The 25,597-nt window shown below is 47.2% G+C and overlaps 1 protein-coding gene across 1 annotated transcript; it reads right to left on the bottom strand.

Moving 5' to 3' along the window:
* Positions 1 to 8,769: 8,769 nt before the first annotated feature.
* On the bottom strand, positions 8,770 to 23,533 carry SLCO4A1 (solute carrier organic anion transporter family member 4A1). Its single transcript, XM_062642016.1, has 12 exons — positions 23,403 to 23,533; positions 22,177 to 23,116; positions 20,909 to 20,999; positions 19,957 to 20,078; positions 19,532 to 19,643; positions 14,852 to 15,006; positions 13,976 to 14,171; positions 13,244 to 13,409; positions 12,956 to 13,128; positions 12,535 to 12,599; positions 11,860 to 12,008; positions 8,770 to 11,076 (listed from the first exon to the last, which is right to left on the bottom strand). The coding sequence occupies exons 2-12, from the start codon at positions 22,973 to 22,975 to the stop codon at positions 10,933 to 10,935; spliced, it is 2,172 nt and encodes a 723-aa protein (XP_062498000.1). The 5' UTR covers positions 22,976 to 23,116; positions 23,403 to 23,533; the 3' UTR covers positions 8,770 to 10,932.
* Between the last annotated feature and the right edge of the window lie 2,064 nt (positions 23,534 to 25,597).

The raw sequence follows: 25,597 nt of genomic DNA, 5'->3' as shown, positions 1-25,597 counted from the left end.
TGCAGATGGGTTTGAACTCAGCCCAACTGGGCACTGAGTAATGAGATGCAAGATCAACCCCTCCTTGTGTTTTAATTCACACCTCAGGCTCCTAAAATTGAGCAAATGCACAAATCTTTGCATTATCTGATCTAAACTCAAAACTGAACCTGTTAAGTTTGGCAGTGCTTGCGTCTGATACGGAGCTTTAACTTAATCTACCTGGTCTTCATGTTACCTTGGGTCAAAATTTAGCTTTGATCACACTTGGATCTTTTCTAAGGTAACCTTTAATGCTATTAACCAGGTTTTTAACACCTGGTTAGTTAGCCTGTAGGAAAGCAAGAAGATGCAGTTTAAGGCTCTTCTTATTGTCAGTGGCTCTGATGAGACTGCACCAAATGCATTTAACCCCCCAGTTACCCACAAGTGACCCACCTGAACCTCATGCCTTCACGTGTGCAAAGGGAGAAAGCTTCAGGCAGGGAGATGGAGAACGCAGCAGAGGAAAGAAAGGTAAGGAAAGCCCATAACATCACTGTTGTTAGAGCAGTGCACACACAAAAGGGTAACATGAATGATCTCTCCCTGGTGTCTCATTAATTGCCTGTGTTCAATTATAGCCTTCGATTGCCTGCAGGTAAAAAAGGATGCATTTTCACCTCTTCTAACAGCTGTTTAGGAGTTTTAATTACATCTGGGACGTTAAGAGAAGCCTAAATCAAAACACTTGGCATGGGGAGGTTAAATGTTGCTCTTTTAAAGCTACATATTGTGTTTAGATTTATCTCTACAAACAGGATGTTATAGAAACAAATGCGGCAACGCTTGGTGAGTGCTTCCTCCATCCATTTCAAGCATTTGCATGCTCTCAGTTGTTTTTTAGCCATTAAATTTTACCTTTAATTCATAACTTGATCTTTCATTTACAACGTTTCTTTCTTCCTCTAGACACATGTTCACATATTCCTGCTCTCGGCTCTTGCAACATACAATATCAAATAAAAACCTGATGCCAGAAGGAAAGCAAGGTGGTTTTTTGCAATGTAAAATATCAGAAAGAGGCTGAGATTGGAGGCAGGATTCAGGTCCCTGATTATACAACGTGTGGTGCTCTGAATCCCCCACATTGTCTGAGACATCCCCAGAAAGGCTGGAAGACGTGACAGAAAGCCTTTGGGACACCCAAGTCCTCACAGGGCCCATGGTCCCAGAGGTTGGCTTAATAGAGCACACAGAACATCACGTTGTCATGGCAATTATTCCTGATGATGAAAGCCTTTCTGTCTGTCTGATTTCTTTCAGGAAGGGGAAGGCAAGAGCTAGTAGCCTCCTTTGTGGTGTGAGGAGGGTCATCCTCCAGCCTGGGTTACAAGGGGGATGCTCTACACCCAAGGACCAGGGGCACTCCCCCCCACCCCAGTGGGTATAAGCTGCTCAGACCAATTTTAATCTACTGACAGGATTTGTGTAAGAATTCCAGGAAAGCTGGTAACTAAAGCTCTCAAGAGATAAAGGATTTGCATGATCCCGGGTGAGATAAGCTAAGATGCTAGCTCTCTGAAAACCAAAGCTGGCATAGATAGAGACAGGACCTCCCCAGATCCACAGGAGTTCTGGTTTAGGATGAAGCACATAAAATAAGAGATGTGTTTCAAAAGCACTGTGACTCCAGGTACAGGATAGGTGCTTTTCCAGAGGGAATTTGTCTGGTTTAATACAGCACTGGGGATCATTCCGTTGCAGGCTGAGCCTTGTGGCTATGGAGAGATGGCAGGAGGGGATAGGGATGGGAGAGATGCCCAGGGCAGCTGTTTGGAAAAGGAGGGATAATAAAGCACCTGCCAAAGCTGCTGCTTGAAACTCATCTGTCCCTATCTCCTAATGCACTAATGACACTCCTCATCCAGGTTGGAAAACTGTTTTCCCAGCTCCGAGTTTTGCTGCAGAGAGCTCCATCACTTTGGGAATGAGGGGCCAGAAGAAAGGAAAGACAACTCCAACAGCATGCAGCTCGTTCCTGGCATGGGTCAGTATTTGCAGTAGGACTTTTCTTTAACCTGTTGAGTCTTTGGTTTCCCTGCCCTGCTGGTATGCAAAGCATGGAAGGCGGGTGTTGAAGAGGAAATGTACTAAAAGAAAGGGGACAAAATAAACAACTGCTGAACTAAAATAGCAGCAGTCGAGGAAGTGGATCCATTGAGCAGTTTATCTGTGAGTCAGATCACAATGTACCCAGTGCTGGTGCCTTTCCCACTGCTTCCCTTGAGAGCCCATGAGCGCAAAACTAACGCTGTAAATACAATTACTTGCAAATGCTTCTTGGAAGTAACTTTTTGCCCCCTTTCTCTCAAAGAAACAGAAACAAAACTCAACAATGATTATGTAGGAGGTGAGCGTGAGCCTCCCTTGGTTGCATTCATCTGCTTTGCGATTTGATTTTAAGGTACATTCCTGATGAATAAACCCTTTTCTCACAACCCAAAGAGGGGCTGGCTGCCAGCAAAGGCTGAAGCACACCCAAGGCTGTGCCGCTCAATTGTCAGTGTCCCAGCATGACCCAGCTTCACATGGGATTTGTCACTGCTCCCAGGAATGAGACCAAACATAGCCAGGGAATGCAATGCCCGCTCCATCATCAGGGCGGGTTTTGTATTGCTGGCCCCATTCTGGGCTTTTATTTGCCCTGACTAGGCTCAGATTGGCAGTAACTTGTAAACCATTTTCTGATAAAGATAAATAAGATATAGGTTAAAGTCCTCTGGGAAACACAGCAAAGTGGCCATTAAAAAGAGCCTCTCACACTGGCCACCTGCAAGTTCAGACCCATCTCATAATGAACTTAGGAACTTACCTATAACTAAGAAAGTCTGGGGCTCTTAATATTTCTATAACCTCCTTCATCCCTCTGGTAGGGCCGGGAAAAGGGAAAATGCAAACAGAATTTACTTTCTGTTGCTTGCAAAAGGAATAACTTGATGATCTAAATGTATTCCAGGGGCTGAAGCCTGGGAATTGCTCTGATCAGTGCATTTTGGGTGGCATGGTTTAGTGTGAGGTATCCCTGTCCATGGCAGGGGGTTGGAACTGGATGATCTTAAGGTCCTTTCCAACCCTATCTATTCTATGATTCTATGTCAGGCCCTGCAAGGGGAAGCAGGGCTGTGGTAAAGGTTTCCTGGGATAACACAGCCCTGGGCCAGGCAGCAAGGAGTGCTCAGGAAGCTTATTGCACATTCCAAATGGGATGGGATGACAACAGTGCTGTCCATTCCAACCCCCCTGCCTCGGGCAGGGACCCCTTCCACTGGAGCAGCTTGCTCCAAGCCCCTGTGTCCAACCTGGCCTTGAACACTGCCAGGGATGGGGCAGCCACAGCTTCTCTGGGCACCCTGTGCCAGCGCCTCAGCACCCTCACAGGGAAGAGCTTCTGCCTAAGAGCTCATCTCAGTCTCCCCTCTGGCAGGTTAAAGCCATTCCCCCTTGACCTGTCACAACATGTCCTTGTAAAAGTCCCCCTCCAGGGTTAATATTAATTAACTTTGATTAATTATTATGAAAATTAATTGTGCACTTCCAGGGTTTCAGCTCACTGAAGTCCCAAAGATTAACACTTCCCCCCCCCCCCCCCATATAAAGTGGAAACTCTTTACAATTTTTACAGCATAGGAAAAAATAACATCGTGCTCCCTTTCCCTGCTAAAGAGGCACAAAACCCACCAAACCCTCCGATTCCAAGACTCTCTGCCTGCTCATTCTGTCCTTTTACCTCCTCCATTTCCCCTAAAAAATGCAAAGCATTTTACAAGGACAGAAACAAGATGCACCTTCTAAATACACAACATATTTGCAACTTCAGGCAAAGGGCATTCGCAGCTAGGAAACTCTGCTAATGAGAGCAACCCTGTGCTTAGTGGGAATGCTAATCAATTAGACACATAGCGCATTAATGATGTTCTTTTGCCTAATTAGATTAGCAAAACATGAGCACAGCCACTTTTTTTTCCCTTCTAACTTGTGCCCCCCCCCCCCACAGAGCAGCACCCATCTGGCTCTGGGGTGCTCAGAGGGAGGTATTTCCCCAGGCACCCTGGGTGAAAGCAGCTGGGTTATGCCTGTACCTACAACCCCCCCGTCCACCCCAGGGATGGGTAGGAGAGCATTGAGGGAGTGATGCAGGAAGATTTATAGTTATCCCCATAGCTTTAATGTTATGGAGGCTGAGGGCAGAGGTTTAGCAGCTCAGCTGGCTGCTCTGGGATGCAGCAGGGACCCCCCCCAAACCCCAGTACCTACAGAGCATGATGTTTAGGTGATTCTCAGGGAGGACCATATGCTCTCCAGCTTCCCCAGCATTCACAAGGGATGTAAAATCCAAGGGGACATTCCCAGGAGCCATCCTACTTGAGGCTATCGCCATCCTCACAATAATGACAGTAACAGGGGTTGGAAAAATGAGATGAGGCTTATCTCTAAGGGAAGAGCATCATTTGATTCAGAGCAAGACAAGAAGGAGATAAGATGCCAGAAACATGAGTCCAGAATAATACTCGCCTGTAAAGTGTAGGAACCCTGAAAAACGTTGATAAACTGTCCCACTTCTTTATCACTTTTCTTCCTGGTTATCTGAGTTATGCAGATGCAGGTAACACACTGCTTAGTGCCCAGCTCCCCCACGTAGAAAGGAAAGAAAAATGCTGCAATGTTTTAATGAGGAAACATCCCTAGAGCACATCCAAATGCAGTTAAAAGAATGGTACAAATCCAAATAATCTTCCCAGTTTGCTGGTTGGGAATTGCAGATTAGCATGTAAAAAAGAAAAGAGAGGAATTTGTTTAATATACTGTTTAATATACATGGTCAAGACCAGGATGGATGGGGCTTCGAGCAACCTGGTCTAGTAGGTGTCCCTGCCTGTGGGAGGGAGTTGGAATGAAATGATCCCAAACCACTCCATGATTCTCTGATTAACCACAAGCAGAAAGTCTCACATTAGGTTTCTTTAGCAGGTTGGGCTGTTTCTGAGGAGAAGCCATACTCCCGCACAGGGAGCAGCGCGTCTTTATAAAGCGAGTTAGACGGACAACCCATAATTGAGCCTGTTCGAGGTCAAAAAGCACAAACTGAACAGTACCCAACAACCTTCTGCTGTGAGTCCGAATGTCCCAGCACAACTCGCTGTGTTCCCATGCAATGCCAGCTCTCAGCCAGCAACAGCAAAGCAGCACAATTTACCCAGTGCGTTTGCTTGTGCCTGCAGCGCAGCAAGTGCCATGACCTGCACTTGAGCTGCTATGAGCTCATTGCTCCATGAAGGAAGCTAATTAGTATTAATAGATATTTACAGGCTCTGTATCAGAGCTGACAGCACAAATTCATCCCTTTTTGGTGCATTGAGCTCAATCCTATTGCTTTTTCTTCCCTTGAGTAAAACAAATCAGTATCTCCATCTCCCAAGCCAACTCCATGGACAAGCCACCTTTAGAAATGAAGACATACAAAGATGACTGGTAGTCTACTTTTCCTATTAAAATGGTTTTCATAGATATTGCTTAGATGACTGTATCTGCAATGCCATAAAGGCAGAGCTAGCTTGTGATTTTTAGTTTTGCCCTCTGCTGAGGTGGAAGGTTTTTTAGCTGTGATTTCATCAACTTTCAAAGCGTTGCTCCCCTTGGGACAGATTCTGTACTTTCAAAGCAGCTAGAAGAGTAAGAGATCTCATTTTTCATATTAGTTTGAACCAGGGCACATTAGCATGTTGAGCATTCATGTCTAAAGCTACAGTTTCTATAGTTACTAGTGCATTAGCGTGTCACTGAACTACTGCAATACTAATTTTATAGTAGCTCTACTTCCCCATTACTCCAAGGGTAGGTTTGTAACGAGTTTTTGGTTGCTTCATCCCATTGTACATACTTCAGAGAGGTTTCTCAGGTCCCTGTTTACTGTGTTACTTGGTAATGAAACAGGCAAGATGTAACAGCTGAAGATTTCGGTGTGAAATTTAGTCTTCTGTGTGTTCCTATGTAATTGAATAGAGGGTCCCTGGCTGGAGAAGAAACAGCACCTCATCAGAAGGAGCAGGATGGTCTTGCTTTTATCTTCTAAAATTACTGCTTGCAGGTCAACATGAGAACTTGATGGCAGACAAGAACATTTCGGCATTTATTCTGTTCCAGAGGAAGTTATTTCAGCCACAGAAAACGCTAGCACATTGTGCTCCCTCAATCCCCTCTGATGGAAATCCAGCACCATTCCCATAGCAGAGCCTCAGCCACCCTCCATACCTCGTGCGGAGCCACCACCACGTTTGCTGGGTTCAGTCTGCCCAGGCTGGTGCAGCACACACGTTTCCTTTCATTTGCCACTCTACCGCTGTTTGATTTTAAAGCAAGACAGAGAACTGATTAATTATGAGTCTGACCCAGAGCCCACTGGCTTAATAAAAGGTTTTTCACCGAGTTCAGCTGGACCAGAGCACCCTGGGGTTGTTGCTGAGCTCCAAAACAAGCCTCCTTCAGAACCACAGGTAGGCTTTTCTGCACAATAAAAGCAAAACAAAGATCTCCTGTGGGGATGTAAAGATTTCAGTCTCCTGCAGTTTAATTATTTTGTCACTTCTGCTCCTCACTCTGTGTTGCTTGGTCGACTTCAGTCAATGCAATTCCTATCCTAAGCAAGAGGAAACTCAGACCTGAAAAGTCTAATACTGCATGGGCAGAACAACGCTCCTTGGCCTTGCCTAACCAAGGGAAGATTTTGCCATGGGGAGAAGCAGCTAGGAAATAGCTGTGAATCCCTCTTACATCACTGGTGCTACCATGTACCCCTCTGCCAGGCTGTGGGAGCTTCACCCTCACAGCCTTTACTCCCCTTCAGTCAGTTATTAGGTCTGCAAGTAATGTTTCCCCAAAAGCCCAGCAGCCCCACTGCCCAAGGCTTTGCCAGTGAAGGGGAAGGAGCTGCAGAGCTCCAGCCTCTGACCCAGGTGGGGATGGCATCCCCGTACCTCTCCTTTCCACCCAAACCCATGCTTGCATTCCATCTCCAGCTTAGTGACAACCACAGTAACCACTGTGCACGAAGGCGAAGGGGGATCAGCCTCCAAACAGAGGTTAAACACAAAGAGGAGTCCAGGTGGCACTGCGGAGAAGGGACAGTGCTGTTCTGGGAAGTGGAGCTGGGGGTATTGTCACCTTGCTCAGAGTAAGGTGAAAGGCTCAGGCTAATGGCAGTCACAGGAAAGAAGGTATAAAAGGGGAAATATACAGAGGAAAAACAGCTTTTTGGGTGATAGTTCAGAGCTGCTTGGGAAGGGAAAGCTTTGAATAAGAATTTATCCACTCTAGTAAACTAATACAGCTTGGTCTGTGAATCTCACTTGCTGCATCGCTTTCTGATGACAGATTGCATCTATTTTCCCTGGATCTGTTTCTACATGCTAAAAGTTCACCTCGGACATTATTCGGGTCTTATAAAACGTATTTGCTGTTCTGCTGGTCAAACCTGGCATTCAGCGCGCTGCTCTGCTCTTGTCCTCTCCATAAAGCAGCAAGAGCCTGGTTTTAACCAGTGCACAGAGATGCTGGGATAGCGATGCTGAAGTGAACCCTGCTCAGCCTTGCTACTGTCTCCATTGCCATCTAGTGGCACCGGGGCCACGGTCCCTTCCCTCCCGCAATACCCTGGCCCACGGTGATGGTCAGGAAAAGGAACTTGGTCACCCCGATAAATAAAAAGGGGGGGGTGTGTCTTTCTTTTGATGCAATCAAAACATGACAATGTTTTTTTTGTCCTTTTTTTCGGCTCCTTTCTTTGTCCCTTTTTTTTCCCTTCCTGAATTATATTAAAGTATAAAACATGAATTACCAGTATTTGCTCCTGTTCCCACCCCTGACAAGAAGGCAGCTGGGCTGCTGTGGAGGGAAGCTGGGGGGGTACAGCTATGGGGATGGGAAAGCACAGAGGCTCTTCTGCACACCCAGACATAGAAAAGAGGCCACGGCAACAGCAAAAGGGTAGGAAACACTGAAAAAAAACCATCTGTGCATCACAATCAAAGCTTCTATTTGCTGCCATTTTAAAATCTCCAGGAAGCTTCCAAACAAATCCTTCACCAGAAAAAAAACAGCTCATTGACTGCCTGGGTTTTTGTCTACAAATAAATAAGGTTCAGCTCTTCCTGCTTGGACTGCCTTCTGGGTGCTCATTTGTTTTACTTCCCTGGGGCTTTTCCTCAATACCAATGACTGTTTGCTCATACTCTTTAACAGCATGAATCACCCCTCAAACAAACCACAGGTGACACAGGACTTCATCCTCCTTCACACAGTGTAGGTCTGGTAGAAACTCTGTGGCTATAACAGGGCAGTGATGGTATTACTTTGCCCTCTTCATTCTTCTTCTCCAGCAATCAAAAACCTCATTTGTCTTCAAAACAATTATCTTCCATCTCAGGAGAGGGCAAGTCAGTAGGAGACACCAGTCCATAGGGTCTCAACATCACCTGCTGTCCCATCAGTCAGACAATGCTGCCTGCCGCTCCTGCATCCGCAAGGGGCTTTACTAACACTATGATTTAAGCACAAACCTGAATCCAAACTCCTCCTCAGAGCATCACGGTGACCTGCAGTGAGGCCTGGACCTCATGGGATGGACCTGACCCTATTAACAGGAGGCTCCATGGCACTGGATTCCCAGGCATCATGAATCCAGCCCACTCCTGCAGAGAACAGTAGCTTGGAAAGGATGACAACTGACAAAACACACACACACACAAGTGCCCATGAAACACTGATTATATTTCTATGCTTTGATAGCAATATAATACTTCATATGAGACCGGGAAGCATACTTTCAAACATTTTAAGTTACCTGTACACCTAACATAACCTGTTGTTGCTGCTTACTCAGGTCCATGACTTACCAGTCCCACAGCAACATCACAAATGCCCAGAACCCCACAAGCTTTTGTTTTGCTCTGGAAACAACACACTTGGATAAAGCTCATTTTATAAACACTACAATTACATTGCAGTATCCATCTAGATATATATTAAGAAAAACTTCTACCTTCCATAAACACGTCACACATAAAATCTGCTCCCAAAATACATTCACGCATCTTCCCCATCTAAGATCCCTGGCTTGTACCCAAAGTGTCTACAACCTGGTAAGGGCAATTGCTGGGCAAAGACTGAGCACAGGCTGGTGTTTGCAGGTGAGGTTGTGAAGAAGCCTTTGGTTTTTGGGCGGTGTTGGAGTTAAGTCCTGCATCAGTGGGCCTAAGCCTGTCTCCTAGGAAAACAGGGCTTTCCTGCACCCTGTGCCCCATCAAAGCTGCACCAGCTGCCTGGTTTCAAGCCCCAAAAGCCATCCTCCATCTCACCTTCTAGTTTTCCAGCAGTTCCTGGAGATGCTCAAGTTTTTCCCAGGGGCTGGAAAACAAGGGCTTTGGAAGCAGGAAGGTCACTACCTGGGTTTGGTGGAAAGGGATCTGTGAATGGAAGAACCTGCTTTCTTGGCTCGACCACGCTCCCATCGCTGCCATGCCTGTCTGCAACAGGAATGGCTTCACTACCGCTCTGATAGTTGGTCCTTTATCTAACAAAGGAAACAAATTTAGGAAAGCATAAATACACAAAATAGACAAAAACATCTACAAGGGAATCCGAAGTAGCAGCTGGCACAACAGCAGCACCAGTTGCGCAGCTCAGTAACGTAGGTCTGGTCCCCGTGAACGTGGTTTATACAGCGTAGGTCTCCAGGGGCTGGCCACAGCTCTCCCCCAGAGCTGTACCTGGATTGTGTGGCTGTGCAAATACAGGCAGACTAAGCACTAACCTCGCCTGATCTAGGTTGAGAAGGAAGCCAGACATACAGCCACCCAAATTCCACTTTTCCCCCTCAGAAAGGTCAATATTACAAGCACACATTCAAAGGGAATGCTGCCCTCTCTACTTGCAAACAGAGCCTGTAACAAGTCAGCATCCCCTTTCCACGAGGCAATCCTTGGTTAGGGCAAGCTACCCCTTAAGCTAATGGTCTACAGATGAATTAAGTTCATTCTGCCCTTTCCCATCTACCCAAACCCAATGTCTTAACAGAGCAAACCAAGAGGAGCATTGCATAGATCTGTGTCTCGTGTCTTCCCGCACCCAACAAACAGCAAGAAGTAAGTTCAAGTTTCGCACAGTACATTACAAAAGGCATCACCTTTAAACAAAGCAAGGGGAAAAGAAGGGTCACCATGGTGTGAACCCTGCAGTGAAACGAGGCAGTGAACGTACAGTGCTCGGCAGCTCCTGTGGATGGCTGCCTGTAGTGTACTGAGGAACCAGTTAGTGATGTCCCCCCTCAAACCCATCTCCATCACGCATTCATCTGAGTTTGCATAAGTAGATATCCTGCTCCTGAACGAGAGGAGCGATGCTGTGTGTCACAGGAAGGAGGAGGACACTGTCAGGGCAGTCTGCTTCGCATACAGTAGTTTAAGGGCCAAGTTGTCCCTGCTGCAACGCAGACTACAGGACACCAGGGCTCTTCGCAGGCTTGGGAGGTCTCCATAGAAGTTTTGCTACAGTTGGCTTTACAATTGAGATGTTACAGCCCAGACCCTCCAGTGGTTTAAACCCCACATGCTCCATTGGAGTTACTGGTGCTTATTTCCACGAGTGGAGAATGTGGTCCTGGCTTGTCACAGACATAAAATAAAGCTACGGTAGCCCTTGATTTAAATAAAATTAAATAACTGCATATGGCATCAGCACACAGCTTTAAATGTGCTTCTGCTGTTAAGAAAATAGCAAGCACACCAGTGGTTGATTAAATTATTTATCTTGAGCTAAAAAAAAAGTGATAAGATTACTATTTAAACCCCTCTAGGGACAGCATAGCATCCTTCTCATTGTACTTCCGAGTCTGAGAAAGTCACTTGCATGTGTACAGTGCTATATATCCTCTCCAGCCGGCAGCGAGGGTTTGTGCTCCTGGTGGTTCCCATGTTCAGATGCATCCGAGCTGCCTGGAGCTGACTCTGGTTGGGGAGGTTTGTAGAGTAAACAGGCAACTAGGAAGAAGGTTGTCCCAAGCACCTGCAGCATGAAGACACTTCGTTACTCTCTGCTCCCCATCAGCCCAGGTGCCTAAACCTCATTTGCAATTAGATTTGCTGACCAGGCTTTGCGGAGGAGATGATGCTCAACATCAGCAGAACAGCACACAGAGCCAGAGCAGGTGGAAATCAGAATGTAGCCAGCCCCATAGCAATGGGACAGTGAGAACTTGGGAAGCTGTTCTGCCTCACACAGACACCCGAGGCACAGTGCTGCATGTACCAACACCGCCTGAGCCATTTGCAGAAGGCTTTTGAAAGCCTCTTTATCACAGCAACTGCTAACACTGCTACCTAGGGCAAGTGCTTGTTTGGGAGCAGTTAAAATAATGGGTTTCAGCTAATAAACAAGGAACACAGAGCTAAGCTCTCCTTTTCTAGCAGTGATCAGGGAATGGTTATTTACAGCCTGCCCACAGCGCCATCCCTCACTCTCCCTAACACGCTGCAGTTATATATTTTACTCCATTTCTAGCAAAAATCACTTTGGTAACTGTTGTGAGAAGAGGACATATTTCATATGGTGCAACGGAAGCTGTAAGCCTAGAAAGTAATGGGAATTTGAGAGAATGATGCTGCCTGGAGCACAATTACCTGGCGAGAAGCAAACAGAGCTTTTGCCTTCCCTGAGGACATTTCTTGTGTGAAGGGGAAAAGATCAGGACAACCCAGTTTTGTCAAATCCTCTCCCAGAGCAATTGAGATCAGGGCCCAGATACCTCCTAGAGACCTTCCAGAAAGGGAAGCTAACAGGCAGCATCACCTTGTAGACCAGTCCAGCGATGAGGGTGTATCGGCTCATGGCTGAGTTCTGGTAAACGTAGCAAGACCCTTGCTCACCACACTGGTCCTGCCAGAGCAGGCAGGATTTATCGATCATGGACCCAAAGGCAATGGGGCCAGGGATGCCTCCTGTGGGAAGAGAGAGTGGATCTTCAGATTGGGCAGCACCAACACACCAGCCTGGCAAGACAAAAAGTGCTTGCAGAAAAACATCAGGCTCTGCTACCACTGTGATCAAGCAAACTCATCCTGCAACATCTAGAGCCATAAGGTATCCAAAACATGCTGAGTTTCAAGACCCGAGAGTCCAGTGGGACCGTCCTGACCTCCGTGTCACACAAGAGCCAAAAGACAACACAGGAGCTTCAGTGCCTCTGCTCCTTTTATCCGAAAGTAAGGATACCTTGCAGAACATTGCTCCTCTACCCCATCTGTGGCATGTTACAGAGCCCTTCATTCAGTTTGCAAACCACATGCAAAGGGAATGAGGTTTTCCTGAATGACAACAAACAAGAGGAAGCATCCTCCTTTCGACAGTGCACGTCCCAACCCTTTTTTTCCAACCCAATGGGTTTTTATTCTTAGATAACAGCTTGGCACACAGTCCACAAAGCCAACAAACCAACCTGATGCACAAATTCACTCTGTTCCATACCTAGCGTTCGTACTACGATCCACTGGATCCCAAGTGCAAATGATCTTTGCCTGTCAGAGACACACCTGGGGAACAAAAGGAGACTGTTTAAGAATGCTGCCAGGCTGTATGGTACCTCCCTGTGGCATCAGGCACTAGGATCCAGCACTCTTGGTACCTCCATCCCCTCTGGAGATAGAGGTTCACCCCAGCACAGTGTCCCCCCAGCACTGCTGTAAACTGGGACAGATGTATGTGTCCCATGTCAGAGAATAGAGCCACCAGTTTGATCTTCCAGCTAGACATGGAAGTGAATTAGTCCTGATGCCTCTAGACTGACAGTAACAAGATGGTTCCCATCACATCTGCCCCATGAATAAGCAGAGGTAGATACTGGGGCTTCTTGCAGTGTTGGCAGAGGATGTGGTGACCCTGTGCTTACCGCAGAGTGGCTGTCAGGGCAGGAATGCTGCTCAGGAAGGTGAAGAGGATCACCATGAACATGAACAGCAGCAGCAGGGGCCTTTTCGCACAAGAGGAGGCACATTTCCCTGCCTCTGCATCGCCAGGGCCGGGCAGGAGGGTTTTGTCAATGCAGCTACACTCGTGATAGACCTGGGAAACAGTTATTTAATAAGAGAAATTAACTCTCCCACTTCTGCAGAGCCAACCAAATCACTTGAAGATGATGTGCCACCACCCTGTTAAGACACAGTGCTTTCACACATACCTTCTTGCCATTCCTGAGGTTTTTGGACACTTCTTTGCACCCAGCATGGCAGGGAGAGTAATACATAATGTCATCGCTCCCACAGACAGGGCTGTAGGTCTCCTCTAGACAGCCACAGTCAGCATTGCAGGTTGCTGTCAGGTTTAGGTGGCCATTGGGCAAAGCACTAAAGGAAATAGAGGAGCAGTCAGTGGGAAGACACCAAACATTTCCCAGGACAAAATAGGTAGAGTAAGAGAAGAAGAATGGACAGTAGGAGACGCATTGGATCCCCAAGTAGCATGAAGCCAGGCACAGGAAGGGTTAAATCTAACCTGATTTTACCCATGAACAGGAATCATGCCCTCCAGTTGTCTCTTTCCCACAGCTACGAAAGGAGTTTAAGTGACCAGCTCTGTTCAGAGAGGAGATTCCCACTTTTGTTCCTGCCTATCCCATTGGATAGACATTGAGGGCCCTGTGACAGCAACTGAGGAGTAAAGTATCTCACACTCTAGCACTGCTCGCATCCCCTCCCTCACGAAAGAGGGAGCCTCTTCCATGAACTCCTATTAGATGCAAAAATTGGGACATCTGTATTCTGCATCTCACCCTCAGTATCTGCCTGTAAGTCTGATGGAAGGGGATGCCCAGTCAACGCATTCACCCATGACTACCACCAGCACTGTGTATTTGGAATTACCCTTCCGTTCTGGCCACGCAGCACAAGGCAGAGGGGAGGGCTGTTATTACCTTCCCTCGTATGTCTGGGTTATTCCTGCCATTGGCATGTTCGGGCAGTGAATAAAGAAAATGAATATAGCCAGGAGACTTGACACCGTGCAAAGTAAACACAACTTGATGATTCCTGAACAGCGGAGTTTGAACTTATTCACAAGGAATCCTCCCAGGAATGTGCCTCCCCCTCCGGCTGGCACGACCAGATAACCTGGAAAAAGGGGGAAAAAAACCCACACAAGTAAGTTTGGAAATGTCAGCAAGGAGTCTTCAAGTCTGAATATATCAACTGCAGTGTGTCTGCATGAGGATAACCCCTTCGATGCTGTGGGGCTTTTGGTGGGAGCTCAGTGGGCTTTGCTACAGTACGTGGTCCTCTGTAACAGCTCAGGTAATGTGGCATGAGCCTGGTAAGGCAGCTTTTCCTACCCAGAGATCCTAAAACAGAGTCTCTGAGAAGCACATCATTAAGTATTGATGCTTGTTGGGCACCAATTCCTCAGTCCATGATACAGAAACCGAGGATCTTCCTATTTGCAGGATGCTGACAAAATACGTGCCCCAATTCCAACACCCCTCGTTAGAGGAAACATCTAGTTAATATGTCCTGGTAATGCACTAGAAGGAACAGACTACAATTATTTTGCTTTCCTCTAGAGGGTAACAGATGGCTACAGAAACAACACATTTCTTCCTGATGTCAGTAGATATAGCTTTGAAAATGCACTTGGTACAGATGCGCTGATGGGAAACGATCCTATCTAATAGCTGAAGATGATAGCTGCCCTGTAAATGAACTGCAAAGTGTGTTTGCCCCCATTCTACATGAGCTACAGTGCTCTTGTATTTGTTGGCAAAATGGGAAAGCAGCGCAAAAAGCGGTTTCCTCACCAAAAAAGGTAGCAGCTTCAGAGGCACTTAAACTAAACTGAGACTCCAGGAACTTGGGTCCAAATGTGGACATCCCAGCAATGAGGGTGGCTTCAGTAGCTCCTGCTAAGCAGAGGAAGATGAAGGTGGGGTTCTTCAGAAGCAGCAGCACTGATCTGGGAAGGAAAAACATACTGGAGTTGAATCACTGTGGCTTGTTTTGATTTCAGGTCTGTCCCCTATCTTCAAGTCAGAAGGATTACACCCAAGATACAGCAGCATCCTATCATGCTGCACCTCTTTGAAAGGAAACAAAACAGCAAAAAGGTGGAGTTTGAAAGAGCAGTGAATTTCCCTACTTAGAGTCCTACCAGCCAAGGAAGGATGCTGAGGATACTCCCACCTCTCCCTATACACTTGCACTAGGATGCTGGTGCTTTATGGAGAAAGTCTCCATTCCTAAATGAGGCAATAACTGAAAGATCACTACTATTCACCAGATCTCCATCATTTCAAGGCTTATTAGTCCCCTGATGGCAGTTATCTTGGGACTCCCCACTCAACCAAGAGCAGGGAACAAAGCTGCATTACATCCTCATATACTCACATGCTACTCATGTCCTCATGAGAATAACAGTCTCTGCTAACCATGGATGTTTTGCAGCTCAGGGGAAATACCAAGCAAGCCTTTCTATATGGAAGAAACACCTCCAAAACACCTTATATCCCACTGGAAAACAGAACACAATCCTCACTCCATGTAAGCACAGTTTTACTTTAAAAAAATTTAATGTATCTGTTGAGCAAATACATCTTATTTTTGACCCACTGGGATTTAGTAGAGTGCCCTAGATATGCCTGAAAAATTGCCATGTGTCATTTATATGCAGGAAGATGATCCCACAGCAATTCCATCTCCAAGATGCAGAAAGGCCCTCGGGCACATGGGATGGTCTCAATTACCTCTCACTATCTCAGACACTGGACTAAGAGGGTTGCCATTGCTTTGCAGGGGGTGTTTTGTAATGAGCTTGAGGTTCTGCTGTGTAACTTTCCCCAAGTGTAGCCTGGACCAGTACCACCGATCATCCCATTTCTGAGGGGGGCACAAACCCCTTATTCCGTACTGATGGCAGTGACAGACAGGGATGCTGTGGGATGCTCGCTGCATTGAAAGACACAGTTATTTACCACCTACTGATTTGGAGGAAATATGAAATCAGAGAAAACCTAGCTGTAGTACAACTGGGAGACGTGCTGAGGCTCAGCGTCACATTCATGCAACATTACCCACAAAAAGCAGAGAATTTCATTACACTAAAAGAGCAAAGAAGCTGAAAGACCAAAATACAACCCATTCTTACACTTGATTACAGGGCGCTTTATAGGAACCATCATCTAGCTGTTGGGATTAGCTTAATTTGCTAAACTATTTTTCAGCAATGATCTTTTTGCTCGTGCTTTATTTGGAAGCACAAAGCTTAATCTCTTCACAGGAAAACGCTTGGAAGCTTTGTGGCTGATGTAGAAAAAGTACAATGCCTTCTCCTTTTTACACTGCAAGAGAAAAAGAGAGGAGTTCCCCACTTCATGCCTGCTGGCCAAAGGCTACAGGTTAGACTTGCAGGCATGAAAATGCAGAGGAACTCCCTTCAGCACCAAGAGTAAAGATTTACTCAAGTAATTCCATCTGTAGACAGAAGATGTAGTTGTGAGGAGCTACAGCATATAAAGCATTACCAAAGTCAACACAGACCTTTTCACTGCTATGAATAGAACTTCAAACACACCCAGAAACCACCTAACTCTTAAATAGTTTTGACTGTCCTCAGTTTCTGCAGCCAAAGGGATTTCAGAAGGCTCCGCATTGCCAAAAGCAGAGTCCCATCTCTAAATATCTGATCCTGCAAGTCTTGACTGATAAGGGCACATAGAGGTACTCTTTCCCTGTGTAACAGACCTGCTGAGTAGGCTGGGATCACCTGAGGCACATCCTCTGAGAAACACTTGCATGCCCAGGACACCCCAGATGTAACAGAGTATGATCACATCCTAATGATTCATTAATAATAGATATTTACGGAGCTTTAGAGCAGGCAAATGGGGACTTTTCCCTGCACAAAATGACTCCTACTGTCACCACCACCAGTGGAACAGAGGGCAGCACGCAGAGGAATGTAAACCAGCCTGCCTTCACATCGCATGGAGCTGTCGTAAAGCCATGGGACAAACCAAAGCCTCATCCTGCCACCTAATCTAAGAGGGAGGAGGGAAATACTGACCCCAGCTTCTTGTGGTGAAGATCAAGGTTTGACAGACCAGCGAGGGACCCTCAGACTCAAACCTGTAACTCACTAGGACAAAGCCTCCTCTTCCTGGCACAGCTCTATGTGTCTTATGCTTGAATCCCTCTGCATTCACAGGAGGGGTTATTTCTCAAAAGCAATAATATGGAACCAGAGAAAGAAAAATGCTATTTCATCAGGGCTCTTCAACCCAAGAATTAAGACAGAAGTCTCTTGAGGGCAGAGGATTAAGCTGTATGGGCTGCATTCCTGTAAGTTCTTGCTCTTAGGCAGCGTTGTGAATACAGCAATTCATTACACTCATTTAGAAAGGACCTGATGGCATGGAAGTGTATTTTGGTTTGTCAGCATTTCTGCTTATCTTTGAGACTCTTGCTGTCTGTACTGTGAGAAAGTGTGCAGCATCCAATCTCTTACTAAAACAAAAGCAACAGTGTCCTTTAGCCTTGTTTTCCAGCATGGTCAACGTGTCCCTAAGAGCTGCATGCACAGATGTGAGCTCTTTAATGCAAGCTTCCAGAATAACAAGCCTTTAAGGCACTTCCCTTTTATTAATCAAAACCAGGGAACACGAAAGTCTGTTGGGTTTTTGCTTTCAGATGAAAGCCACACTAAGGTCTGGGCTGATGTGAATTGTTTGATATGAGTTGCCTACCTTTAAGTATTTATTCTTCCCAAACAAGGGGTGAAAGAAGGTGCACCCAGAGAAGGACTGACTGTACCTGCTGTCAGACAGCCTGCACTGAGAAACAGAGGGAGCTTTGTTCCAGATACACAAGAAGAGCCTCAACCATTGAATTTCATCCCTCTCTGCCATGCTGTTTGTGTTGGTTTTAGTCATAACCTTATCATTATTTAAATGCAGCTTTTGAGTTTAATTTCCGTGTGGAGAATAAGCCATGACCTCGGAAAATGGCTCCCAGTCAAGAATGCCATTTAATAACAGTATTGAAATCTGGTCAATGTTATATTCTTCATAAAACTCCCTTAACCCCTGGTAAACTTCCTATGAAGTCTCCAAGAATTTCAGGCCAACGTGAGCGGTTGCATTGACACAACACAGACCGACTGCTGCTGAACACTCCCATCCCGAGCACCTGCTTCCATCCTCCTCTGCCAGCACAAAGGCAAATACCGCAGCTAAAGCTCACAAGCAATTGCTGGCAGCAGCACAGGCTTTGGCAACACCGAGTGTGTTTGCCTTTGCAAGGGGCAGCCGTCACACATGGATGCAAATTCCTACCTAAGAACAGGACTGGGAGAAATACCAAAGGGGAAAATCCCTTCATTGACTGCAAGCTCCGAAAGGAATCGATACCCAGATCGCTCTGCAACATCCACAGCTTGCCCACCAGCTAAACCCAAGCAGCATCTGTTTAAATACAGCTCAACACACAACAAAAAAATCATAAAAGATTTCAAAGATCCATGGCAATAGTTCCCAGGTGGAAAGACCATTTTCTATTTTGGCCATTGGTTTGTTCCCACCTAGGATCCCCTTAAACCATTTCCTACCAAACCTCCTTTGGCACAAGGATGCTTGCCCACGCTGCAGAGCCAAGCAGTGGCTCTGAGGATAAGAATGCTGCTGTGTCACTGCTTTGCAGGAGAGATAAGAAGTAGTAACACATAAAGGGTGGCTGGAAGATGCAAAGGCAAAAGTGGGGGGGGGGGGAGGAATCTAAGAATAAAAGAAAAAGGGAACTGAAGGCTACAGTGCAGAATATCTTGTTCCCTGGATCAGGAATGGAAATGTAAGGGAGTTGTTTTCTCTCTTTTCTCATTAAAAGGGCAAACCATGTATATAGCAGGAGGAAAAGTAGAAGAAAGGAAGAAAAGTCCTGAGGGGACAGGGAGGAGATGTTGGACAACATCCAATGAGGTCAAACACAAGCAAACAGGTAGAAATAATGCTGCTGTGGAAAGGGAGGGAGGCAGTAACACCTGTGCATCTCTTTTTAGCTAAAGACTGGCACCAAACCACCCTTGGTAAAATAGTGCATTGCATATTCTTGGGTGCCATGGTTTAGTGTGAGGTGTCCCTGCCCATGACAGGGGGTTCGGAACTGGATGATCTTAAGGTCCTTTCCAACCCTGACTATTCTATGTGATATGACTGCAGGTGGATCTTCACACGGACAGGAACAGCCACTTGTCCCCTGCTCTCCCATGTGATCCCTAGCACAATTTCTAATTCAGCTCATTTGCTAAGAGCTCCCACCCACTGATGGGACCAGGCACTTCACAATCTCCTCACCAAGGAAGCATCAGCACTAGGTTTGAAGATGGACAAAACCTTCCAGCTAGCGTCACAGAAAGTGAGCTCAGTTTGGGCCTGCAGCTACCACTGCTGGATAGGGCTCCCTGACCCTCAGGTGTGGGGTGGTTTTCTCACCGAGGCAGATCTTTAACTGTTTTCCCAAAGTCTGGATCCGATGCTTTTTTGTGGCTCCCATCCTTTAGCTGATGAGCCTCTGACACCCTCATAACAATATAGCGCTGGGATCCTGGAAATGAGAGGCAAAGAACAAGAAGCATGTGAGACATGGGATGCAGATGCTGCCAAAGAGGTGGGTTTGCAGCAGGAAGATGCAATGCAACATCCTCCCTCAGCCAATGGCTGCAGGGGAGGAATGGAGAAAGAGGCAGCTGGAAAGCCACAGGGGATGGAAATCCATGTAGGAATTACTGTTTAAACACTGGAAGCTCTACCTCTACCCCTGCATCCCCACCTATACATGCACATCAGGTTGCAAGCACCAAGGTGAGCATGAGCACTATGCAGCCCCAATTCCCCCAAGCCCTGGTGGTGCTCCATACCTGGGAGGCGGTGGGGATAGCCCAGGATGGGGATAGAGATGAGGAGGGAGGCTGCTCCAGCCCCAAGGAAGCCGATCCACCATGCCCCCACCCACAGCGTGTTCTCCGGGGTGATGTCAATTCTGTAGGAAACAAAGCCAAAAGGACACAAGGGAGAGAGGCGGTGGTCTGAAACGGAGCAGGACAGCCCGGTGTGCCATGCACTGGAGCTGGCAGGGGATGGGGGGGACAGAGGGGGTGGATATCAGTGATGGAAACCAAGCTCTGGCCTCTCCCCCGGCAATGCCACATCCACCACCCTTCCTGCCACACCACAGCCCTGCCTGCCTTACCAGAGAGCACAACACTGAATGAGCCTGGGAAATGTCATCATTTAATTCTCCTTCAATCTCTGGCTTGCACATTCACCTCTCCCCATTGCATTTGGGCTTTGGGGGTTGCTGCAATCCTTGTGCCACCCCAGAGCTACCCTTTGCAAGGAAACTGGTAGAAATAGCCCATTCCTTCCCCAGGAAACCCACTCCCCATTTGTAATCCATTCATTTGCCAAAGAGCCTGTAAATGAAATAAGATTAAATTACAGATAGTAAGAAGCAAGGAGGGACTTGGCTCCCTGGCTGGGTGACCAGGAGGACGAGCAGCACTGCTGGTAGTGTTGCTTCATCAGGGAGCTCATTCAAGAAGTTCACCTGCTGCTCACAGCCTCATTAGCACAGGCAATGCAGCGTGAGGAAGGATTGAAGCTGACAGGCTTGCCAGCAGTTCTCTTCCAGAAGCAGCACTGATGCAAGCCACCCATCCAGCCTCAGCCCCCCTGCAGAAACAATGCTGAACGCCACGGGAACACTGCCACCCAGCCACCAGGTCATTTCTCCAGGTACTTATTGTCGCTTTACCCCAAAGGAAGCACAGTATAAAGGGAAAGGAACAAGATTGTTTTTTAACGACTTACTCTCTGCCAATTTCAGTATAAATATTTAGAAACATTCCTCCTACCAGATAACCCGCTGCAGGCCCAAGGATTGCAGCAGTGTAGAAAACAGCTGGAAGGGAAAACAAGCCACATGAGACAAACAGCAGCCTTTCAGCCAGGGATGCTGCCGGTGCCCAGCATCCCCTGCCCCATCACAGCAGCCCCATTCCCTCCCGGGTGCGGGATGCTCAGACTTGGACTGCCTTACAGCCTTATTCCTAAGGCATTGAGAAACAAAGCCAGGCAGTTTTAACAAGTTCTCATCTCACACTTAAGTCCCAAGGAAACTTTTGCATCCAGCGTGTGAATTCCCATAATATGGGGCAGGCAAAATTGGTGCAATGGGATATAACAGGAATGTAGCTGATCCCGCTGCCACATCCTGACTGCCAGCATGATGGGCAGCAGCATGGTCTCCTCAGTGACAGTACAAGATGTCTGTGCTAAACGCAGCACCACTGGCCCTTTTTGGTTTGCTGCCATGGAAAGATCATCCACTTACTGAGGATCTTGTGATTGCCCAGAGAAGCTGTGGCTGCCCCATCCCTGGCAGTGTTCAAGGCCAGGTTGGACACAGGGGCTTGGAGCAAGCTGCTCTAGTGGAAGGCGTCCCTGCCCATGGCAGGAGTTGGGACTGAAGGAGCTTTAAGGTCCCTTCCAACCCAAACCATTCTATGGTTCTCTGATCTCCTTCTCTCCCTGCACAGCCTTCTGATACAGCAGCATGGGCAGACACTGCTAAATCCTGAAATTGCTAAAAAGTCATCTCTTTTAGCAATTTCACTAGGTAGGACTGTAAGTATTTGGCAATTGCTAAGTGATCAGCAATACAGAGCAGTGAGCTGAGCCTCTTCTCTTGGCTGTGCATTGCACCAGCAGCATGTGAGCAGCCCAACGACCACCCCTGCTGTGCTGCCCCATTGCACAGATCACATACGGCTTCACTATTATTTGCCAGAGACACTAATGCCATGCACACTGGAGGGTTCCCCCAGCTGGTTGCACGCCAGAAGCAGGAGGCACCTCCTGACCTGCAGGGAGTGAAAATACCCCATTGCACTTACAGTTCCTGCCTGTAACTAAGCAGAACCTCCCCAGCAGCTGCCACTTCCCTCTGATTACCCCCCTTGCCTGTTATTGGGAACAAAAGACCAGGAGAGCTCTGCACTGTTCAGTGCCAAGGCAGATGAACCAGGTCTCTCACCACCCATCCCACGCGTTCGAGCTGCCCCTGCAGCTCCACTCACCAATGTACACAGGGGAGTAGTTAGTCTTGACGTTTTCATCTAAATAGGTGACACCGAGCGTGTAGAGCGGCGTGGCTCCCATCCCATGCAGGAACTGTCCCAGCATGAACATGAACCTGTAGCTGGAGAGGCTGGAGGCAGCCTGGGCACAGGGCAGGCTTTGGTTCCCCCCGCAGATGCCCACCTCCGCCGCCGAACGTGCTTCATACGGTCCCGTGGTGAAGTGGGGCAAGGCGAAGAGCAGGGAGCCCAAGCCCATGACCAGCACCCCCCAGCCCAACCAGCGTGGTTTGTGGCCGTTGCCCCCAAAATAGCTGACGAAGGTCAAGCAGACGCATGCAGCGATGTCGTAGGAGCTGGCGATCAGACCGCTCTGGTAGCTGCGGAGGTCGAAGCGTCGCTCGATGGAGGTGATGACCGTGTTGATGAAGCCGTTCACTGTCATGCCTTGCAGGAAGGAGGCCACGCAGAGGAAGAACAGGACGCCTTTGGATGTGTTGAAGAGCTGTAAGCACCCCGGGGTGAACCCCCCCCAGCCGCATGCCAGTTCCTCCCCTTCGGTTGACACGTATTTAATCCCTTCATGGAATTGGGTCTCCTCCTCTCCAGGGGTGGTGGAGCAGAGGGGTTCAGCACACGAGTCGGAGGGGCTGGGCACTCCAGAGGACACGGTGCCATTGCTCAGTGGGGTGCCACAGGCCCGGCTAGCCTCACCAGGGGCGGGATGTGAATGGGACAAGTCAAGTGTCTGAGTGAAACAAAAGCCATTTTCTCCAGTTGAATTCTGAGGCATTGCCATGAACGGGGACACAGAGTCAAGCAGGAGGTTGAGGCAGGGCTGGAGGCCAGGGTGCTGAGGACCTGCCTGGCTGAGAGATGCAGCTTTCGGCACTCACATCAGTAGGGAGATGGAAAAGGTCTGAGCCAAGACCATTCTGATCTGTGAAGAGAGAAACTTTATACATCTTTATACAAAACCATGCTCAAACCCCTCAAATATTGTCCTTTCTAAATATATAATTATTATATATAGTATTTAAATATATAGATATAAAATTAGTGGGGTTTCACCATGCAGTTCGGCTGGATTTGTGCCCGCGCCATGGGGTGTGTTAGTACCTCAGGTGTCAGGGCACAATTAGCATTACAGAAAAGAACAAAACATTCAAAAGCATTAAAGAAAAGCACCTCTAAATGCAGTCTCCCTGCCCACTGGAGCCCCTTACCCTTCCTTTAGAGAAGACCCTGGTTAGACACCAGACCCTCACCACCTCTGTCCTTCTTCTTCCCGCAGAGACCAGAGTGCACAGCTACAGGTTCCCCACTGTTAAAAGTCCTCTGGTCTCTTTCCCACTCTGCCAATAATAGTTTATAATTATCCCAAAAAGTTTCCACAGTCAGACTGATTTTATTCCAAGCCCTCAGATCCGTTTACAACTATTCAGTAAAATCCTTTCTATAACTAATTAGACTACATGCCATTTCTGAGTGAGCTGGAGGGCAGAGGCAGCTGACTCTAACCTAATTACCAATGCAGACTGCCTTCTTTCAACCAGTTCATGTGCATCAGCACCTGATCATGCCAGCAACCAAGAGTAATTTTCCTTAAATGCCTTGGCTGAATATATGCCATATATACATATGTATGTATATATGATGACAATAAGGTTGCCTCTTGAATACTGGTCTTACATATGCAACAAATGCTAGGCAAGAACTGTTCTATTAGAGAGCATCTTCAAAGCATCCTGTATTTCCCAGTAGTTTCACAGAATCATGGGATGGTTTGGATTGGAAGGGACCTTAAAGCTCATCCAGTTCCAACCCCCTGCCATGGGCAGGGACCCCTTCCACTAGAGCAGCTTGCTCCAAGCCCCTGTGTCCAACCTGGTCTTGAACACTGCCAGGGCTGGGGCAGCCACAGCTTCTCCAGGCACCCTGTGCCAGTGTCTGTTCAAAAAGCTCTTGTAAAAGTGTTCCCCTTGACGTGTGAATCAACCTCATCAGCAGGGAACGAGGAAAAACATATTGACATTTGCCTGGTAGATAATAGCATGCACGAGCACTGATGTGCTTCCCTGTACCAGCAGTTCTTGCAGGCACAGGAACAGGATCACCCTACTTCTACTTTAGCTGACTGAGTACAGTACAGGAAAACTTCGGTTGTAAAAGCAAAAACTAACTGCAGGTGTTAAAGTTTTGCTGCAGAGACAGACTGTTGCAATATGTTGGCACAAAAAGATAATGCCTTGGATGCAAAGCTATATTACCTCACTTTTTCATCCCTCCAATGTTCTTATGACTCTTACAGCTCTAAATCTGTTTCCTCATCTTTGGATGCAATATTGGAAACAATAAATAAGAGTTCTTTAGCACTCTATTAAAGTCAGAAGAGATTATGAGGTACTGGATCAGTCTCTAAGGGGTGGAACTGTTCATGTCCATGTAAATCAAACATGCCTCCTGCACAGGAGCCAGCTGACTTCAGCTGTGTGCTTCCCATACCAAACACAAGTCTGATGTTACGTTTGGCTGCACTTGTAAAGAAGGGTGCTTGGCTGAGGACTGATTTTGCTGTCACTGATGTCAGCTGATAGAAAAAGCCTATCTCTGTTAGTTAGCTGATGTGACCAGCAGCCAAGAGCTTCCAAACTGGCTCACCTTCACGCTGGAGGAAACACTCCTACTGCCTCTTCACCAGCACTGGGATACCTCCTTGATACTTCATGAACATATATATTGACATTACATATTGACTTTTTGGTATTTCACGAGTCAGGAAAGAGATTACAGGTCCTTATTAAAGTTGTCTTTTTCTTGAAGTAGGAGTGTGGGCCACTGGACCCAAGTGACCACATCATCCTCCCCTTCAACTATGGGTACCCTCAGTCCTACTGCAGCAAACACAGTGCGAAACACATCCAAGCAAGCAACCAGCCTTTCCTCCAAGCAGCAGATGTTTCCCCACACACAGAAGCCTCTCTGCCCCCAAAGCCCACGTCCTGGCCATCTCCCAGTGGAACTGGGCTAACGACTTGTTCCCAGGTGCTGCAGGCAGGAAGCCCATTCCTGCTCTGTGCTGTCTACCAAGCTGCTTTTTATCCCTTGAAGTATTTATACACTGGCAGCCACACATTCACTGGGAATATCAGCCTTCATAGGAGCCATATGCCACTTTAGAGGACAAAATATGATCTTCAGGGAAAAAAAAAACCCAACCAACTTCACGCACTTTCTAATCATCCTTATTCATCTAAGCCATGCATTTATTGCTTCCCATTCATCTCTGGTTTTAATGACTCAGATGGTGATTTCTTGCTTACATTGAATCGGTCCCAAACCTATTATCTCACAGCTATAGATTTACTCATCTGACGGCAAGATTTTGACTCCGTTTTTTTCAGCTGTGCAGCTGGTTCCA

This window comes from Pezoporus occidentalis, unplaced genomic scaffold (genome assembly GCF_034315485.1).
Source record: "Pezoporus occidentalis ecotype Australia unplaced genomic scaffold, CSIRO_AGI_Poc_V1 ctg70, whole genome shotgun sequence".
In the NCBI taxonomy this organism is placed as follows: domain Eukaryota; kingdom Metazoa; phylum Chordata; class Aves; order Psittaciformes; family Psittacidae; genus Pezoporus; species Pezoporus occidentalis.
The sequence above is the reverse complement of the archived record's forward strand: the minus strand, read 5'-3'. Positions and strand labels throughout refer to the sequence as shown.

What these genes read in the sequence shown, in the direction of transcription:
- SLCO4A1 (XM_062642016.1), bottom strand. Translation starts at nt 22,975, where the DNA reads ATGGCAATGCCTCAGAATTCAACTGGAGAAAATGGCTTTTGTTTCACT. An exon ending in CTATCCCCACCGCCTCCCAG is followed by an intron (nt 19,644 to 19,956) that starts GTATGGAGCACC and finishes TCTCATTTCCAG; the next exon opens with GATCCCAGCGCTATATTGTT. An exon ending in ACAGTTAAAGATCTGCCTCG is followed by an intron (nt 15,007 to 19,531) that starts GTGAGAAAACCA and finishes TTTCCTTCCCAG; the next exon opens with ATCAGTGCTGCTGCTTCTGA.